General features: G+C 40.4%; 2 protein-coding genes across 11 annotated transcripts; one reads left to right on the forward strand and one right to left on the reverse strand.

Moving 5' to 3' along the window:
- Window positions 1–1,276: 1,276 nt before the first annotated feature.
- Window positions 1,277–11,859, reverse strand: FBXW2 (F-box and WD repeat domain containing 2). Of its 8 annotated transcripts, XM_040605733.1 has the most exons (8): window positions 11,051–11,315; window positions 9,016–9,525; window positions 6,606–6,800; window positions 5,701–5,834; window positions 4,992–5,078; window positions 4,180–4,349; window positions 3,841–3,981; window positions 2,681–2,765 (listed from the first exon to the last, which is right to left on the reverse strand). In XM_040605733.1, the coding sequence occupies exons 2-7, from the start codon at window positions 9,503–9,505 to the stop codon at window positions 3,888–3,890; spliced, it is 1,170 nt and encodes a 389-aa protein (XP_040461667.1). In that variant the 5' UTR covers window positions 9,506–9,525; window positions 11,051–11,315; the 3' UTR covers window positions 2,681–2,765; window positions 3,841–3,887. The 8 variants fall into 8 exon arrangements, with proteins under 8 accessions (XP_040461663.1, XP_040461664.1, XP_040461668.1 ...); XM_040605729.1 differs by lacking the exons at window positions 3,841–3,981; window positions 11,051–11,315 and adding an exon at window positions 11,672–11,859 and having other exon boundaries at window positions 1,277–2,765; XM_040605730.1 differs by lacking the exon at window positions 3,841–3,981 and having other exon boundaries at window positions 1,277–2,765; window positions 6,759–6,800.
- On the forward strand, window positions 11,455–18,319 carry SLC2A8 (solute carrier family 2 member 8). 3 transcript variants are annotated; one of them, XM_040605724.1, is made up of 10 exons: window positions 11,455–11,676; window positions 11,866–12,025; window positions 12,724–12,930; window positions 14,008–14,145; window positions 14,225–14,464; window positions 15,170–15,313; window positions 15,866–15,974; window positions 16,677–16,850; window positions 17,489–17,634; window positions 17,795–18,319. In XM_040605724.1, exons 1-10 carry the CDS (start codon window positions 11,618–11,620, stop codon window positions 17,930–17,932), a joined length of 1,515 nt encoding a protein of 504 aa, XP_040461658.1. In that variant the 5' UTR covers window positions 11,455–11,617; the 3' UTR covers window positions 17,933–18,319. The 3 variants fall into 3 exon arrangements, with proteins under 3 accessions (XP_040461658.1, XP_040461659.1, XP_040461660.1); XM_040605725.1 differs by having other exon boundaries at window positions 14,008–14,107; window positions 14,253–14,464; XM_040605726.1 differs by lacking the exon at window positions 11,455–11,676 and having other exon boundaries at window positions 11,913–12,025; window positions 12,728–12,930.
- Window positions 18,320–19,138: the final 819 nt, after the last annotated feature.

Consider the following 19,138-nt stretch of genomic DNA (forward strand, 5'->3'; position numbering starts at 1 on the left):
TCCACAGGACTTGCTCCAGTGTGTGTCTGTTTTGTCCTAGGGAACTCAGCACTGGACTCAGGTGTGGCCTTGAGCACAGAGTAGAGGTGAAGAATCCCTTCCCTTGAACTCCTGGTGATGTCCATGTTCGTACAGCTCAGTACAGTTGGCCATCTTCATCACAAGGGCGCATTGCTGAATCCTGTTCAATGTGCTGTGCAACAGCATTCCCAGGCTCCAGCCTACCTGTTGTGTGGGGTGACTGTGTCTCAGGTGCAGGGCGCTGCATTTGCTTTGGTTAAACTTCATGAGATTTCTGGCCGCCCACTTCTCTGGTTTGTTGAGGACCCTCAGAATAGCATTCCCAGTTCTCTTGCGCATTGACTGCTTCCCCTTCCCGTGGTTTCCCCTTCCCCTCCAAATTAGTGTTGTTGGAAACTTGCTGAGAGTGGACTTCTGCATCATAAAGTTGATTAATCAAGTAGTTAATCAACTCTAGCCCCTGAAGAGCACTTCTACTAACTTGTTACCAGTTAGATTTTTGTGTCGCTGATGACCACTCTGAGCTTGGCATGCCAGTACACTTTCCACTCATCTTGCGGTCCAAATACTTACTCCGTATGTCACTGATTTGGGTACAAGGACATTTCTGGCATGTTTCTGTCTAAACTCCTGCTGTGAATAATCTTTCAAAGCTGATTTTATAGGTGGGTCCTTTATAGAGTAAGCTGAGTTACTGTACATACCACACACAGTAGCTACTCTCACATGAGTGGTGGGAACTGGATTTCAAGACAAGTTATTGAAAGCTTTCTGTTTCATGTAAGTTTTCTTCACTTTTGAGTGAGAAGACAAAGCTCTAAGAGATCATTTAAGCCCCAATCAGTGGGGTCTGAATGCAGAGCTGTGAATTTGGCTTCTAACTGACGAAATCCTTGACTAGAAAATAAATTTTCAAAGTAAGTTTGTGCGAATAAAGGTGGAAAGCCAAGTACTTAAGACTCTAGCCTTGCATTCATGAGCCACTGCTCCACTGTGACTTTATGCAGTTCCTACTGCATCACTCAAATACTGATTCTTGCACATGAAAACTCCCCTTCCATTGTTGTAATTCGTACTGCATACATTTGGGAACCTTGGCCTTTGTTCAGTACTAAGTATGAAATTGGGCCTCCTTGGATAGCATGAAAAAAAATTACACTAACAATGGTAATGCTAGGCAGTTTTACCTTTTCAAGGAAATAAGCCTATCTTCCTGAAGTCATGTTTTCCAGTTGTGTCAAAAAAAAAATAAATAGACATTAAGGGGAAATTTTATTGTAAGGGAGGTGGGGAAATCAACCTAAAGCATTTCTAAAGCATGTGATGTCATAGGTACAGCTTTTCAGTACATGTCAAATACCACAAAAGTATGTGGATAGGTATTTGCTACTCAATAGTTATGTGTACATCAGGTCTACAATGATCAAAGCACAAGACCTTTTTCTATTCCAATGCTTTTCTTCAGACTTTTGGTATTTTGGCGGGTTTTTTCCCCCAAAGATGCGTCATTCTCACTTTTGCTTGCCCTTGCTTTCCAAATGTAGATGTAGCAACTACTTTTAAGTGCATGATTATATAAACTGCAACTTTTGGAAAAAGTGAATGGCCGCTAGACATATTTAATGTAAGAGAGTGACTCTTGCTGTAGAGATTGACCATCGTCTTCCTGTTCATTTCTACCTACCTGTGAACTAAATTAAGTTCTCACACAAACTATAGGAAATATGGTCTGTAAAATACTGATCAAGCCATTCTGAGTTACCATCAGCAAATATGATGGAATACTGTCAGACCTTAATTGTGATGGAAAGCTGTCAGACAGATAAAAAGTTGGCTCATTCTCACCAAGGAGAGTTTATATTGACATGTTCTTGAACTTGACCAAAGTATTCTTGTTAGCATTTGATCCTAGTTAAAGGACTCATTTGAGTCGTCTATTTCAAAGGCTAAGTATTTAAAGCTATCATAAGGAAAAACATTTTGAAAAGAATGATATTGGAGAGAGAAAGAGTTTGCTATCATCTTGTTTGAGTTAAGCAGCCATGCACTGTAACCAGTACTTGCTGTTATGTGTACAAAAGCCTATGGTTCTAAAATAGTAGCTTCACCTTCTGTTTCAACAACAAAAAATAGGTCAGAAGTCAGGTCAAGTACTACTTCATTTCAGACTTGATCATGTATTTGAAGGGTTTAAATGTTACAAGCTAGGCTTCAGAGCCCAAACAGGTATGCTTAAACATGAGTACAGACAAAATTTTGTGGTGAATACTGTTAGCATGCTGTATTGCATTATGTCCAAAACAACCCATTCCCAAATGCCCAAATAAAAGTAAATGATTGTGCATTGCATGATGATACCGTTAGGTGTGCAACTTTGGTTCATGCAAAGTCTGATTTTTATGGACACACTGCTGACAGTACATATATTCCTGAAGATTCTGCATATATGAGCTTTTCAGCCGTGTTCTTTCCATAACACCAAATGGATACTATGGTCTGGCATACTGGTGGCAAAAACCAAGCCCATATCATTTTGGCCATTTAGTCCGTTTAACCAAGACATTTCACCAGCCAAAAAGCTTGAACCTCTCTTTGACTTTCTGTACTCTGGTAGAGGCCAGCGGCTTATCAATTTTTCTGTCCTCAAGTCCATTATATACAGGTATCTGTTATCGAACAGCAGAGCAAATATCTCTCCAAAGCCCAGCAAGGACACATTTGAGAAGTCAGGAGGTTTGATAACCCTGGAAGACAAGACAACACTGTTAGAAACTCTCGTTACTATCCTTATGCGTCTAAAGAAAATGAATGTCTACTCATCATTCTGAAAGGATTCAGAAAGAACTGGATGCAAATTTTTGCAATTAAGCAACTGAACACTTAGCTGCAGTCACGCCTGTGGTTTCAGTTCTGGTTTTGTGCATTCAGGACAGACCATTCTTAACATAAGGTTAGGGTTTGAAAGGGATTCTGTACAGCACAAGGAAAAAAAAAAAGAGTCTCATTTCCACATACACACAAAAAAGCAAATGTACTTGTGTTTTACAGTAAATTTCCATAGGGATTTCATGCCTCGATATCGTTAAACTGAGAGGTAAAACCATTTATTAGTATTTTGCCCACTCTTTTAAAAGCTGGAAATAAAACGCAGAAAGGCCTTCTTGTGATAAGAAGAGTCATTCGAGACTGGTCCTTAACAGAATGCTGTTTTACTGATGCTTAGTATAAATTAAGCATTTTCATCTTGGGGGAAAAGTAGAAGTATTTGTTAGTTCCTCTACACCTTTAGGATATTTTTGCCTTAAGAAAGAAAACTTGGAACAGAAATTTGAAAAGAGCAAGTTTTCCACCACTGACTGAACATTTGATCATAGTATTTACATAAAGGACAGAACTGAGGCACAAAAATCTACAGAGATGATAATCTGTTCTCAGCAGTAAGAGAATACCTTTCTCTTTTGAAGGATGGGAGTGTAACCTAAGAGGTGAAATTACTGTTAGTCTTACTGATAAGAAGCAGTTCTTTCGGAGTAGATCTTCCAATGGTAGATACTCTATAAATACTTGGACCATTTCAATTAAGAGTCTGCTAACAGTTCTAAAATTCAGTTTTCACTTTAATGCCACCATTTCTATCAGATACAGCCTTGCTCTTTTTATGGAAACAGAATGCCATCCTGCTTGATCCCTTACTGCAGTCTGGTAGACTTCACTATCATTCCACAGCATTACCGAGAATGACGGATCAGTAGTAGTGCTATAAGGAAAAAGTGTCTTTTTAATTTCTTGTCCTATCAAAGGACCCCCAGAAATAGCCACCTGGTTCTCTGCAGAGCAGTCTCCATGGCAACATTAACTTCTAGTCACTAAAGTTTCACATTCACAACTACAGCACTGCAGTCTGATTTAAGTCTATATTGAAACACTTCAGCTTGAAAATACGAAAGATGGCTGACTAGCCTGCAACCAGAAACCAAAACAGCAATCAAATGACTCATATTAAGAGACGATAAATTAGTATTCAACCCAGCAAGTGTAAAGAAAGATGTTTACAGAATTTGTATCAAGATTCTTCTGGCCTACAACTAAAGTAAGTTATTAAAAATAGTATGTTCTTATTTATTTAAATGAGACTAAGTCTTAAGCTGAAAGATTTACCTGAGAATATCATAGCTGGCAAAGTCCCACTGGTATAATCCCAGTGCTGAACTGCACACTATGTATTTACCATCAAAGTGCAGTCTGGGCTGTAGGGAGATGCTGCGATCTTCAGAAACAGACAGTGTTTTTAAGCACTTGCAGTTTATTTCCCTTCCAATAGGCCAAATCTACAATTCAAACACAGTTAAGACCATAAAACATTCACATTATAAGCTGTCACACAAATAGAGCAAGCCTCACAGTCTCTCTTTAAGCATCGGGTAAACGTATGCATGTTTTTTCAGAAGTATTTATCTCCTTTAGATAGGAACATAATTTCTGTAAGTGACTTGTCTGACAGTATTGTTGCAGTTAAGTGTTGTTTCTAGCCTAAAAAATCCCAGTGAAAATGGGTGTTCTGAAGAACTGCAAAAAAATCAACTATCCAATTGGACAGAAATGTAACACTGTTTTGGTTATGAAGCACTTTCACAGGCACAGACTATTTAGAGCACTCTCCAACTCAAAAGTCCCCAACAGTAATGGTACTTGCAGTTAAGTGCTTCCCTGTCAAGTTAGCACATTAGGCATGCACTGAAAGCACTTACTATTTGCATTACCATTCATGTAGAGCTATAATTTAAATTTAAACATGAAGGACAGCATTGAAAAGTTGGCTTCCAAAAAGCTGCATGTCTTGTACACAACTTTACAAGCAGGGAATATGGGAGGAAAAAAAAAATCATATAATATGTAAACTTGAGCAAAGCACTCAAGCATTTTATTTCCCTGGGTATCAAAATGATGTATGCATGTTATATGGTACATACCTTGATTTCATACTTATCTGCACTAAGAAGAATGTAATCCCCAGGACTATGCATAAGAGATTTCACTTTGCACTTCTGCAAAACTACCTGTAATTGAAGGATGTAATGATTTATGTCAATGCTATTAAATAACTTTCATTTGAATTTTTCACTTCATTGACAGTCTGCTTACTGTACGTTTGTATAAAGGCAATTCAAATACTACTAGCAACTGAAGGGAAAATACGCTTTTCTTGTTCCTACTAGTGACAACGTACTGCATTAATAAGTGAACATACATACTTCACCTCTAGAGTCACCTCCCCACCTTCCAAGTTCTGAAATACTCAGAAAAAAATACTGTTTCTTGACTTAGAACACTTTTCATGCTCGTATTTTGGTTATCAAGATCATTAGCTTTAGAATTAAGAATTTTCTACATAATTTTTTAGGTAGCTTTCTTTCAGTAACATTGTTTTTATTCAGTCTTTGAATCAAACACTGATTCCTAATACTATTCCAGCTGCTTTGGAATAGAAATATCTTCAGTGGTCTGAAAGGTTTGATTACAGCTTAAGTGTTTTTTCTGCTGAAATGTTATTTTGCGGTATTTCCTGATGTTCTTCAGATTCCACAACTAGGTGCAGGGTTAGGATTAGGAAACAGAACATGTCACAAACTTATTGCAAGTAAGTGTTTTGCAAGATTTATTAAAAATCAGTATTCCCACCTTAGTGACCCATTCTGTGTGTCCAGTAAGGGTATTCAGGCACGTTCCTGTTGATAAGGCCCATACTTTCACAGTGAAGTCTGCAGAGCCACTGACCAGAATATCAAGTTCATCATTGTAATCCACACTAAAAACTACAAGCAAAGAGTGCACTAAATAAGGAATACCAGTTTCTATGTATACGTTTTTCTGTGAGACACTAACTAGTAGCCTCTAAATTTATCTGCTACTACAGCTTTAACTGTTGTTCTTTAACTATATGTGTGAATTGTTGCTCTGGATTCCTAAGCTCACATCGTTGCAAAATTACTGATTCTTGTTCAAATTAAGAACAGGTACATCAATGGTTCCTTTATGGCTGGATTATCACAAAGCAAAACTTAAATTGGTTCCTATTTTAAGAGTTCTAGTAAGTCAATTCCAGCAGGAATAGTACATTTGATATATCTCATTACTCACAGGGGAACAGACCTACAGCTGAGTTGAGAATATTTTGCAGCAGAGGACAAAGAAGCTAATTATGAGGGAAATGCAAATACAGCTTCTCAGGCCCTATAAGCCTGTCTCCAGTCTGGGGATATAAAGAACTGCTGTTGCCATGTGCTCCCTGACACCTACGGTTTGCATCTTTTTGGTAGACTCTAAAGTACTGAAAAAACATGGCATTTAGTAGTATTTCCATGCAACTGCAAAACACTACATGGCTAAGCTTTGGCATTATTCAAGGGCAGACAGGTCTACAACTGTTCTGACTGCTTCCCCCAGCCCCCCCTGCAAAACCTGGGACAGAGCCTAAAAAACCTGAAAAAAGCTACTGTGCAAAGAGCTAACTTAAATTATAATTTGTTTAACGATGATGTATGTTACTTGACTGGCGAACTTACAAATTGAAAAGTTCAACATACCTGCACCAGTATGTCCTCTAAAATGCTGTGTCTTTGCCCCAGAGCTCCATTCCCAACAGGCTACTGTGTTATCAAAAGATCCTGTTACAAGCTTTTGTTCATCAAACTTCACTGCAGCACAAGTGTGTGTCTGGATACCATATATGCACTGACCTGTGCTTACATCCCACAGTTTTGCAGACAAGTCATCTGATCCTAGAATATAAAAGAACAGAGTAATTGGAAGCAAAGAGTAAATATTTCCCAATCCTATGCTCGTCTTCCATATTTGTCTTAAATACAGTATTTTCATGGAATCACAGAATGGTTATGGTTGGAAGGGACCTCTGGAGGCCAACTCTTCCAACCCCCTAGTCAAGTGGGGCCACCTAGAGCCGATTGCCCAGGACCACAACCAGAAGGCTTTTGAGTATGTCCAAGGATGGACCCTCCACAATCTCCCTGGGCAACCTGTGCTCACTCTCTCTCACAGTAAAGTGTTTTAGAGGCAACCTCCTGTGTTTCAGTTTGTGTCAACTGTCTCTTGTCCCATCACTGGGCCGCACTGAAAAGAGCCTGGCTCCATCTTCTTGGCAACCTCACTTCAGGTATTTACGTACATTGATAAGATCCTCCCTGAACCCTCTCTTCTTTAGGATAGTAAGTCCCAGCTCTCTCAGCCTTTCTTCATGAGACATGCTCCAGTCCCTTCATCATTTTCATGGCCCTTCGATGGACTCTCCAGTGTCCACATGTCTCTCTTGTACTGAGGAGCCCACAACTGAACACAGTACTGCAGGTGGAGCGTCACCAATGCTGAGCGGAGGGGCAGGATCACCTCCCTCAACTTACTAGCAACATTCCTCCTAAAGCAGCCCAGGATAGTGTTAGCCTTCTTTGCAGCAAGGACATATTGATGGCTCATGTTTGACTTGGTGGTCACCAGGACCCCTGGGTACTCTTCTGCCAAGCTGCTTTCCAGCAGGTTGGCCCCCAGCATATACTGGTGTCATGGACTTGTTCCTCCTCAGGTGCAGGGCTTTGCATTTCCCCTTGTTGAGTTTTTTCCTCATTAAATATTACTTCCAAGCTGCTTGAATGGGGGAATAAGCCCTAGTTTTAGGCCTCAGCACTACAGCAAAGACTCCTGTTTTCATGTTAATTAAGGTACTAGATGTCTGGCCTTCCAGTTTCCTCATACCCTTTTAGCACCTTCCATAGATTCCAGCACTGCCTCTCATTGACAGTATCTACTGAAAGAGATTCACGGAAGTTTTACATGATTTACATGAGTTTTAAATGCTTAGGTTTGCAAAGCCAATGACTGCAATGCAAGATTTAGTTTGTTTCAGGTAGGAAAGGAGCCCACCAAATCTCAAAAGACAGCAGATGAATACCAGACCCTATCACCTGCCAGGTTCCTTTCTCTCTCTAAAGTTCCTCTTTTTCTTTTTTTTTTTTTTCTTTTTTTTTTTTTTTGTTTTGTTTGTTTTTTGTTGTTGTTAAGTCATAACAGTAAGTCCAGACAGCTGGCTTTTGAGAGCAGAATAAAACCCTAGACCCTTGCACCTGTGGTTTCAGCACAAGTGTGCCACTTTCTAAAAAGTTTTGGCAAGGGTGTTTCCTGTGTATTTACATTCCCTGCTGAGTAGGGAAGTGAAAGACTGGCTACAGTCTAGTTGTTGGTTTCTAGTAATCATCTTAATGTACCAACAAATGTGGGAGTACTTAACCAGTACTCCCAACTTATTCTATAGCTGTGTTATCTCAAGTGATTGGGAAATCCTCGGAATATGCTCTGACAGCAGTTTGTAACTTTATTATTATTCTTTCATACTTAATGTTTCATACTTGTTCTGGCTGTATTTTTAAGTTCAAACTGAAATCTTGAAGTCTGCAGTCTTCAGGGAGGAAGCTGAAATTATCATTACAAGTCAGACTAGTTGCAAGGTTAAATCTAGTTTATAGGTCTTCATACAAGCTATTAGGTTAAGAACTGAAAGTGCTTACAGACTATCAGAGAAATGGTCTTGTTTCAAGAAAGACAACAAACTTTTCCTGCCACACCTTGGGAGACTGCAGTGATCACACAGCTCAATGTCCCTTTAATTAGAAATTATTGTCTAAAAAGTAACATACCTGTACTTTTCAAATGGGCTTACTAATCTGAAGCATGATACCAGCTGTTATTGTTTTATTAACCAACAAAGAAACTGGTCTCCTTGTTTTCCTATTAAAGTGAGTAATGACTTTATTGGTGTGCCAGGTGTTTCAGAAATTGAAAAAGAAGTAATTTTAAATCATCTTAAACTGCGCTACACTATGGAAATAATCTATCTGGTAAAGGAAAAGCAAATTGTCATTAATCAGGGGGTGGGGGTGGGGAGAAAGCAAAGAATTGTAAGACTTTCAAGTTTTCTGTCCTTCCTACCTGTGCACAGAAGTCCATCTTTATAGTAAAGTGCATATACTCTGGCACTGTGTCCAATTAAAGAGGATGTCTCAAAGGCTTCGTGGTCCTTCAGTTGCTTCATCCTTAAAATAGCCTTTAGGTAAACCTTCTTCCAATGTAGAGGATCCTGAACAGAGTCATCTATTTGCCAACCCAAATTCTTACATGCAGTCTGCCACACCTCTGTACAGGCACTTATAACCTTATTCCACTGCTTAGAGACGAGGCAACATGTGAGTAAGGTCTGAGGATCAAGCCATTTTAACAGATAAAAACTAAGTTCCAATGGAAGAAGTTTGAGGAAGTCCCTCTTGAGGAGGATCTCTAGATTATTTGAGAGGTGCCTGAGCTGGACTGCTCCACTCAAGCTAATTAGGTGATCCAGAGTTTCATTTTTCTGCAAGTCCGTCAGAGAAAGAAATGTAATAGAAATGTTATCAAGCCATGCTTCAAAGTCCTTTTTCTCCATAAGGTTATGGAAAAATTTACCTGTGATACATCAAAATACTGTATTAGTTCCGTTCAGAAAATAAGGTAAGCATCACATCTTTATTACTGGTACATCAGTATTCCAAATGGCATGTTAACACATAGACTGAAGTGACCAAATGCACTTTAAAATATTAATTAGGTTAGGACTAAATTTGCATGCACTTCGAACTATCATTTGTCCCCCATCAGACTTAGAAGTGAATTTATGGAGCTACTGCATGTTAGCATTCCTTATGAATGTTAACATCTTTCTTGTTCTAGGTTAACACTTCAAAATTCTGAATCCAAAAAGGTAAGGGTTAGTTTAAGTTTTAAACCTATTACAGCAAATGAACACTGTCTTACAGTTTACTCATGGATTATACTGATAAAGGGAAGACATCAAAGCATATAAGCAGACTGATAAGCTAGTTACTGACAGAACTTAATTCATATCTTTGTCCTGAACTATTTTAGACACAACACAGGTAACTATTTTATTTTTTTTTTAAAGATAGAGATGTCTGAAAAATTGTGTTGAAGGGTGTGTTAACCATCCTTCTATTTGGCTCACGTGAAGACTGTAGATTGTGCTGGTCTAGTGTCAGTTTTGACACATTTGCACTGTTTTGACCTAAATAGATATATTTTTTTTTTTAATTCCTGGGGTTTTTTCCCCTACTTTCTCAGTTTATTTCCAGGTAAAAGAATTAACTGTGAAACTGAAGGTTTGAAACTACTACCTGAACTGTACGATCTGTATGCATTTATACTAGCCTGTGGCATCTCCAGTCCCTACAATAAGCTTGGACAAATGATTAGCAAGATAAACATTGGGCAAACAGTTAAAAAGCAGTAACTGTTTATTTTTCTCTGGAAGATCACATTCCATTCATTAGACAACTGGCTGAATTTAATTCATAGAAACTCCCAAACCCAAAGAATTGAGGAATCTGAGTGGGAGTCAATAACACGTTTATTTCTACGCAGGCATTTTACCTTCATAGAGTAAGATCTTAGAAGGCACCTCTTAACGTGGCACAGCAGCACCCAAGCAGTACGGGTTTGACTACCGAGGCTGCACATGGTGTGCGATTGTTGATGAAAACACAAGGTACTGGGTGTCAAACACAGAGAAGCAGCTGCTCCTATCAAGTCACAGGTTTGCACAGTAACTTCTGCTGCTGACAGCACTCACCCGCTTTCCTCAGCACATTCGGCCGACAATGTATTTGCCGTTCTAACAGGCTTTAGCGCGTTCTCTTGAAAACAAAAACCTGACAGGCTCCCCATGGGTAAGAAACAGGCGAGCCCCAAGGCTTTTGTTGTGTTCAGCACACGATGCTGACACGGGAACCAAGGGCTGCTGCGGCGCCCGGGCCCGAGCGGCCGGTGCCCCGCGCTACCCAGCACCCGGCGCGCCGCCCGCCGCCGCCGCCGGCCCCCCCCCGCGCTGCCGCCCCCCCCGCTCGGGGCATGGCGGGACCGGAGACTTTCGGCGCTGCCCACAGCCTCCGCCGCCGCCCGCCTGACCCCCGCTCACCTCAGGTAGCGGCCAGGCGCGGAGCGTCCCCCGGCAGGCAGCCGCCACGGCTCGCGCGGCCCCCCCCGAGCCCAGCACGGGCCGGGGCTTCCCCGCGGCCATCACTCCCGCAGCAGGACGGGCTCCCGGCGCTTTCGCGGCCCGCACCACAGCCCGCGGCGAGAGGCGGCCCTCGGGCGGGACGGAGGGCCTCAGCCACGCCCGGCGCGGGAGGGGCGGGGCGAGCCCCGCGCCGCGGCCCCTGCGCCGGGCGAACCGGCCGGCTCCCGGAGGGACGGCGCTTCCCAGCACCCGCGGCGGCCCGCAGCCAGGCGGCTTCCGGCTCACCCCTGACGTCATCAAGCCCCGCTGCCTCGCTCGGGCCGTTTCCGTCCGGGCTGGAGCCTGGCGGCGCCGCGGTGGAGGCCCTGCCCCTGCCCCTGCCCGGTGGCGCGACCCGCCCCCGCGGCCGACTCCCACGGCCCGCACAGCCTGGACGGGAGCCGCGGCCGGGCCTGCGGCTCATAGCGGCTGCCCGCGGGGCAGTGGCCGGCGCCGGCCGCGCTGCGGCGCTCCCCGCGGCTGGGCATGGCTGCGGAGGAGTCTCGCTGCCTGCTGGGTTCCCCGAGCCCGGACCCTTACCCGAGGTGAGGGCAGGCGCCGGGCTCCGGCGGGCTCAGGGGCTGTGCCGGCCTCGCCGGAGTTCGGGCGGGCCCTGGCGAGCCGAGAGCCGAGGCCTTTGCCAGGCCCGCCCGGGCGCTGCTGGCCCCACCGAGGGGCCGGAGCCGGGCGGGAGGCGGGGGCGGTCCGAGCCTTTCGGCCTTTCTGTGCCCCAGGGTGCGGAACGAGAAGCTGTACCTCGCCACGTTCGCTGCTGTCCTGGGACCGCTTAGCTTTGGCTTCGTGCTAGGCTATAGCTCACCTGTTATTCCAGTGCTGAGGGAAATCAGCGATCCTAAATTAAGACTGCACGGCGATCAAGCCTCGTGGTTTGGGGTAAGTCTCTGTATGATACGCTATGTGATTCCATTTGAAAGCATAGGTCAGGAAGATGCTGCTTATGTGATGGGGTCTTACTCCTCTTAAGAATGAGCATACATGCAGATCTTATTTATTAAATAAATTATTTTTCTAAACTCGGTGATTGATTCAAGTTTTTCTTGAGTAACAGTGCAGTTATGCTCTGATCACTCTTAGATATGTGAAGAAATGCCCCTGTTACTTGAACTTATTTTTTGGTGCTAAAATGTCGTCTTCATGTTTCTCAGTTGTACCTGTTAAGGGACCACAGAAAATGAACTTTATTATGAAGCAGTGCAGTCTGTCAACATGGGGAATATTTGTTTTTTTGGATACAGGCTGAATTTAAGGTTAGTCAAGATAACATTCTTCAGGGCTGTAGAATAGTTTGAAAGTCCTGTTTGTGAATGAACAGCTTTTTAGACAGATTAAGAAACAATTACTGCTGCACTTCTTTTTTTTTCCTTTGCTGAAAGAGCTTTATATGTAATATGAAAATTCTTGATGTTCAGTTGTGGTGAGTAGTGCTTCCTGAGTATGTTCTTGATTGTGTTTGATTTCAAAACACCTGCATGCTCTTGCACGTTCTTTTAGAAGCTGCTATTCAAGATTTTAAAAGAAATTGCTGTTATTTATTTTCATATTTGTAAAAAAAAATTTCTTGTTTTTTGAAGTCAGTAGTAACATTAGGAGCTGCTGCCGGAGGAATACTGGGAGGCTATCTTATTGATAAAGTTGGGAGAAAGCTGAGTCTAATGCTGTGCTCAATACCATATGTTTTTGGATACGTAGTTATTATATCTGCTCAGAATGTTTGGATGCTTTATTTTGGACGAATGCTGACAGGCTTAGCCAGTGGAATTACTTCACTTGTCGTTCCGGTAAGTAAGATGTTTTTTTCGGGGTGTGTGCATGTATGGTTGCTATTTTGTTTGTGGTTGTGTTTTGGTTTGGGTTTGGGTTTTTTTCCATAGCAGTATTATAGGTGGCTTGAGTGAAGTAACTGAATAACTTGTTATACCAAGTACAGCCAAGGCAGTTTGTGGATTTAGAAGAAACTGATTTTTATAGAGTCAAGTTTTGCTTGTTTTTAATAATGAAGACAATATAAATAAAATAATTTTTGTTTTTTCTAATGGCACTTCTGTGCTATGCATTCCCAATACAGTGATGTGGTCTTTAAGATTATTAGTCTTTTATTTGATTGCTTCTGTTTTATGTTCTACTGTAGTCATATTTAACTCTTCAGATTCCTCATACATAGCATACCAAGTTTTTGTAGCTCTAAATCATTTTTGAAATAAGGATTATTTATTTTCCTTCCAGAAAAAGTAAGAACTATGACTTCAGAAATCTATATATAAATATGAGGGATTTCTTTTTTGCAGTGTATACAGCTAAACTGTAGATGTTGACTTGGGGTCATTATGTTAAATAGTTGAAAAGTTTAAGTTGGTCCTGAATATTGGATGTGGTGTGATGCTGTTCATATAGTCTGTGTTAAGATGAGCTGTCAATTTTGAATTTAATGGAGAATGAAATAGTTTCACTGTTTACATTTAAAACTTCCATTGCAAAAAACTTTTATATGTGGCTTGGGCTACATGTTTATGCAAAGACTGTTTCAAGCTGTGGACTGCTTTGTGATAATGTGTTTCTTGTTGAATATGGCTAACAAAAGCAGCTCTTACTAATGCAGGTTTATTCACCTTTGGGATTCTGATACTGCATCAACATTCTTCTGGCTTAGGTCCTCCCTTTTTCTCAGTGTTTTTCATGATGCCAGTATACATTTCTGAGATAATGCTTTTCTATTCATTCCATTTTATTGAGGCTTTTTTTAAGGAGGAGAGTTACTAGGAAATACATCTGTGTTTTTTCAGAAATTAATTACTTATCAAGTCCTTGACCCAAATTAGATAAAAGTAATTATTAAATACTTTCTCTGTATGTTTCAGGTGTATATATCTGAAGTATCTCATCCTAAAGTCCGTGGTATGCTTGTCTCTTGTGTTCAGTTGATGGTGGTGACTGGCATACTGGGAGTCTACGTTGCAGGTATTGAGGTTAGGGCTCTAGGCTACAAAGAAGAATTGGTACGTGTAATGAAAAAAACAACACTGAAGAATTGAAAGTGAATGTTAATTTGTCTGTACAACTAATTGATTTTCATAGTCCTCTTTCCTTCCTTTTTGTTACCCAGGAATAACACTAAATTGGCGCTGGCTGGCAGTGTTGTGTTCTTTTCCATCCTGCATAATGCTATTGTTAATGTCCTTCATGCCTGAAACACCGAGATTTCTGCTGAATCGGAACAAACGCTCAGAAGCCATAGCTGCTTTGCGCTTTCTGCGGGGACCACATGTGGACCATGAATGGGAATGTAGGCAGATTGAAGCTAGTGTTCAGGAAGAGGTGATGAGAATCTGATTTACTCTTTAAAAAACTTTTTGTATGGAGATAATATCTGAAAGCATGTAGTGTAATTAAGAGAGTTTTATCAAAGCTTAGTTAATAGTCTTTTCTACAAATGGTGGTCCCAACCTTTTGGTGACGTTCTTTGAATGTTTTTTCTCTACCTTTCAGCTGCAGCTGCTGAATGGCACCATTGGCTGCCATCAGCATATATGAGCAGCAGTCAGGCTCATGTTCTTGTTAGTTAGAATCCTTTTTTTTGCTTTATTTAGCAATTTTGTAGGGTTGCTCAGCATCTTTAACATAATTTCCTATTGTTTGTGTTGTATGAATGCATTTTCTCCTGTGTCTCTAAAAGCATCGTCTAGCCTTTTGGGCGATGCATGTGTAAATAGGCAGGTCTAATCCTTGGAAGTTTGGTTTCTGCAAACCGCGGATTCATTCATGTTACCTTTCTCTACAAAGTACTTCAATTTCTGACTCTAGAACCTGAGAAAAGGGGAAAAATGCTTTTCTGGAGTTCTGGGATACTTCAAATGTAAACATTGTCACTGCTAGAGACACATAGTTTTGCTAAAGCAGGGATGGGAAACTTAGTCTGAAGACATTGAAATGTTCTGAGGATATTCTTTGTTGTTACTGCTTTTGTTTTTTGATGTAAAAGATGAAATCTTTCACCAAATCATTTCATAATCTTTTTAACAGGGACTGAATTTCTCTGAATTTAAGAATCCCTCGATCTACAGGCCGCTTCTTATTGGTGTGGCTCTAATGTTCTTCCAGCAAGTAACAGGCATTAATGCAGTTATGTTTTATGCAGAAACTATCTTTGAAGATGCAGACTTCAAGGTAATTGGGGTGTGTTTCCAAACTGACAAATGTCTGTAATACTTTCAGCTTAGTCAGTCCTGTAAGTCTAAAACACATAACAAACTGACCTGATAATGATCCTACCTATGTCATAAACATCAGGGTCTGGGGTTTAGTGTTTTGGGTTTTTTTGTTTGGGTTCTAGATACCCTCTTGACTGTGTTACTCTGGCATACCTGAATGTTCTGGGGTTTTTTTTTGGGGGGAAAGTATGTTGTGTTTTGTTGGTCTGAACTTAGATACTAATAGAAAATCTTACTGTAGTCATCTAAATTGGAGTTGCAAATGCAGTGAAACTCTAGGAAGCAGCTGTGGCTTATCTTAAAGTTTATTAAGAGACAGTATGTTATGTTAATTGTCAATGTCTTTTTTTTCTTTTTTTTCCCCTCCTGTTGTCTCCCCCCACCATTAATTTCTATGGCATAGTTCATCTTCTTTCAGATTCAAGAAACAAATGCATTTGTAATGCTTGATAAGTGATCCTTTTATCAGCCCGAAAGAGTAAATTCTCCCTATTTACTTTTATTTCAGGACAGCAGAATGGCTTCTGTTATTGTGGGTTCCATACAAGTATGTTTCACTGCTGTGGCTGCACTTATCATAGATAAAACTGGACGAAAAGTGCTGCTTTATGTATCTGGTAAAACATGTTACTGAATTTTGTTCAGTATGAAAAATTACTATGTATAGTACCAGAAAATGTCTTAATTGCTGGGGTAATTAAGTATTGAAGTTTATGCATTTTTAAGTGGTTTGCTTTATAGTTGTCATTTGGTAGAACTATAGACTTAAACTTGTGAGAGGAAACTATCATATTACATGTACATTGTAGGTGGAACCCCTTGAAACTACATATTTGAAATAGTTATGTCATTGAGACAGTTCTTACTACTGTGGTAATTTTTTTTCTCAGTAAGATTCAATGTCATGATACGTTCTCATACCCAAGTTGTCACCAAATGGCTATTTCAAAGTAATTTCTCTGTGGCTGGTGCTACTTTCATGGTGCATTGTGGTGTTCAGTTATATAAAATTATAACTAAAATTTTTAACTTTACAAATACATGTGCTAAATAAAACTAATTCTGTTTAATATCATTCTTGTGCTGACACTCAATAGTAATGATTGCTGTCAAGACTATACTGTTTGGCTAGTGTTTAGAATGCTTGTCTAGTACCTTTTACTCCTGTCAAGGCCAGTGTTTATTTTCAAGAATAGTCTTTTAAGAAACACTCTTTGAGGGCCAGCATATCTTGTATTTGGCAGACCAACTATGTTCAGTCTTTCAGAAGAATATCCAAGTGGCAACCAGTGACAACTTGCTTGTTGCTTACTTTTCAGGGATAATCATGGCTCTCAGTACTGCATTGTTTGGGCTTTACTTTAAAATGGTCCTCCCAAATCGAAACAACTCGTCAGATCCTGATGTATGGCTCACTCTAAAGTCAGCATCTCCAGGAACAGAAAGCAGCATATCCTGGCTTGCAGTAGTGAGCCTAGGGCTCTTTGTTGCTGGTAAGTGGAACAGGCTTCTAAGTAACGATTACACAAAACTCAAAACTTTCTAATGAATGTGACAATATTGTTCTATTTTGTCACATTACTGGTGAATGGAACTGAGTTAGGTTTTTTGACAGACCTTCTCGGTGCATAATGCAAAGTTGGGCTGAGCATTCACAACCCTGGTGATAGAGCTAGCAGCTTAGTTAAGCCAATTTCCTGGAAAATTAATCTATACCTCCTTGTACTAATGGTAAATAGTAATTGCTCAGGTTAAACTGCTTTACAGTCATTAATGGAGGAAAAAAAAAAAAGGTCTTTGTTAGCGAAGCCACACTGAATTCTGTGACAGTACAAGGCAGCAGCAGTTGGAAACAAGGTCAGTTTTTCAGTTTACCACTTCAGAGACTTCAGGGCAAGAATTTCTGCTTGTGAAGCATATTATTGTAATTGATCTGAAAAACTAGCATTTATCATGCTGCCCTAAAATATCTTACTCTCTTTCCTTCTGGTAGAGGCACTGTCTTACTGGAATCAGCCAAGAAGCTAGAGGAAAAACTGCATTGTCCTTATCTGACTAACTTGGGCATCGTTCAGTCTTCCCTTTAATATGTATTTAATTTGCATTTATTCTCTTCTCCTTGTAATTGCAGGTTTTGCCCTTGGATGGGGTCCTGTTCCATGGCTGGTGATATCTGAAATCTTTCCACTTAAAGCTAGAGGCATATCCAGTGGTGCTTGTGTGTTAACAAACTGGGTTATGGCCTTCTTGGTAACCAAAGAATTTAATGATTTCATAGTAAGCATCATATATTACAATCTGGTTTCTTTTCATAGGGAAACTTATTAAAGATGCTTCTGAGTGAGCCCTGAGCCAGAGTCTTCTCTGGCAATACAGAACTATAGTTGTACTTTAGTGAGCTGTAATAATGCCTTTTTTGTTGTTTCCCCTCCCTCAGGGTTGCTTAACATCCTATGGCACCTTCTGGCTCTTCTCTGCCTTCTGCTGCCTCAATGTAACTTTTACAGCCTTTTATGTTCCCGAAACAAAAGGACAAACCCTGGAACAAATTGAGGCCTACTTCAGAAGACCGTAAGCCTAAGGCTTTTTATGTTGATACAGAATCTTCCTATCAATGATGAATTACAGTGCTGTAGTTGGAAGTATCTGTATCGTATGACAGACATCTCAGTTACTAAACTTCCTGTCAACTAATTTTAATTGTAAAATCTGAATTCTTTTTTTTAAGAAAACCATCTATGCAGATCTGCATACACTTCTGTGTACTCCCTGCAGTAAGATCTCAGTTGTGTAGGTCTTAGACATATTCTTTATTCTTTGATTCCCGTCTTCTTTTCACCTGGTGCAGACTGACTGTAATGGCCAAGTAAGACTGTTAAATTTATTGGCCAGTATAATTTTTTTCTAAGATGTAAATTAAGATTTGGTTTTGAAAATAAATATATTGAGCTTCCTTGCTCTACTTTACCTGTCCCATGTGTATTCATGTTACAGTGAATAAATTAATTATGTAGCCTGGGTAATGTTGATTTCAGAATGCAGTACTTTACCTTTGTGCTGCTGCTACTGTTTCTGGGATGCCTGACCATGGAATAAGTGTTGGTCCCAACCGGAGATGAATGCTTGGCTTTCTTGAGTGTTAGTGTTGAGCTGGCATTATTTTTCCTACTGCAGTCAAGTTGGCTAGGAATGTATTTAAATCACAAAAGCTGTAGCTCTTAGGAAAATGTATTTTGGAATTCAGGAAGGAGCACTGCTTTCTCAAAAGGAATTACAAGGTCTTGGCAACAGCAAGAATACACTTTTAGCCAGAAAAGGAGAAAAACCATCTATTGTAGTATTAATTTAAGCAGTAATGATCTTCAACTGGAGCAGGTCTCTGAAAGTCTAAAAGATGCCTGGAAACACAAGCCAATGCTGGATTACAGTTCTTATCAAAGATGGTAATGCTTAAGACACAAATAGCAATCTCACAGGTATGATACAGCACTTCTAACTGAATGACTTTTCTGAAACAAAATTTCTGGAGAACTCAAATGGAAACAGTAATCCAGAGCTGAGCTGTATGCGATATCATACTACATCCTGTCTTTTTAATTTCTTGTCTAGTGAGCCAAATTTGGAAAAGCTATTAGTTCTGCATGTGTGAAAGAAAGAAGTGAGGTCAAATTTATAGTTTATTACATATGAAGAAATAAATAGTCTGTTATTCCTTCACAAAAGTGTAAATGGCACTTAAAACAGTTCCAGCTGTGATAGGACTGTTTCTATTTGGATGTCA

Source organism: Falco naumanni, chromosome 9 (assembly GCF_017639655.2).
Source record: "Falco naumanni isolate bFalNau1 chromosome 9, bFalNau1.pat, whole genome shotgun sequence".
Taxonomy (NCBI): domain Eukaryota; kingdom Metazoa; phylum Chordata; class Aves; order Falconiformes; family Falconidae; genus Falco; species Falco naumanni.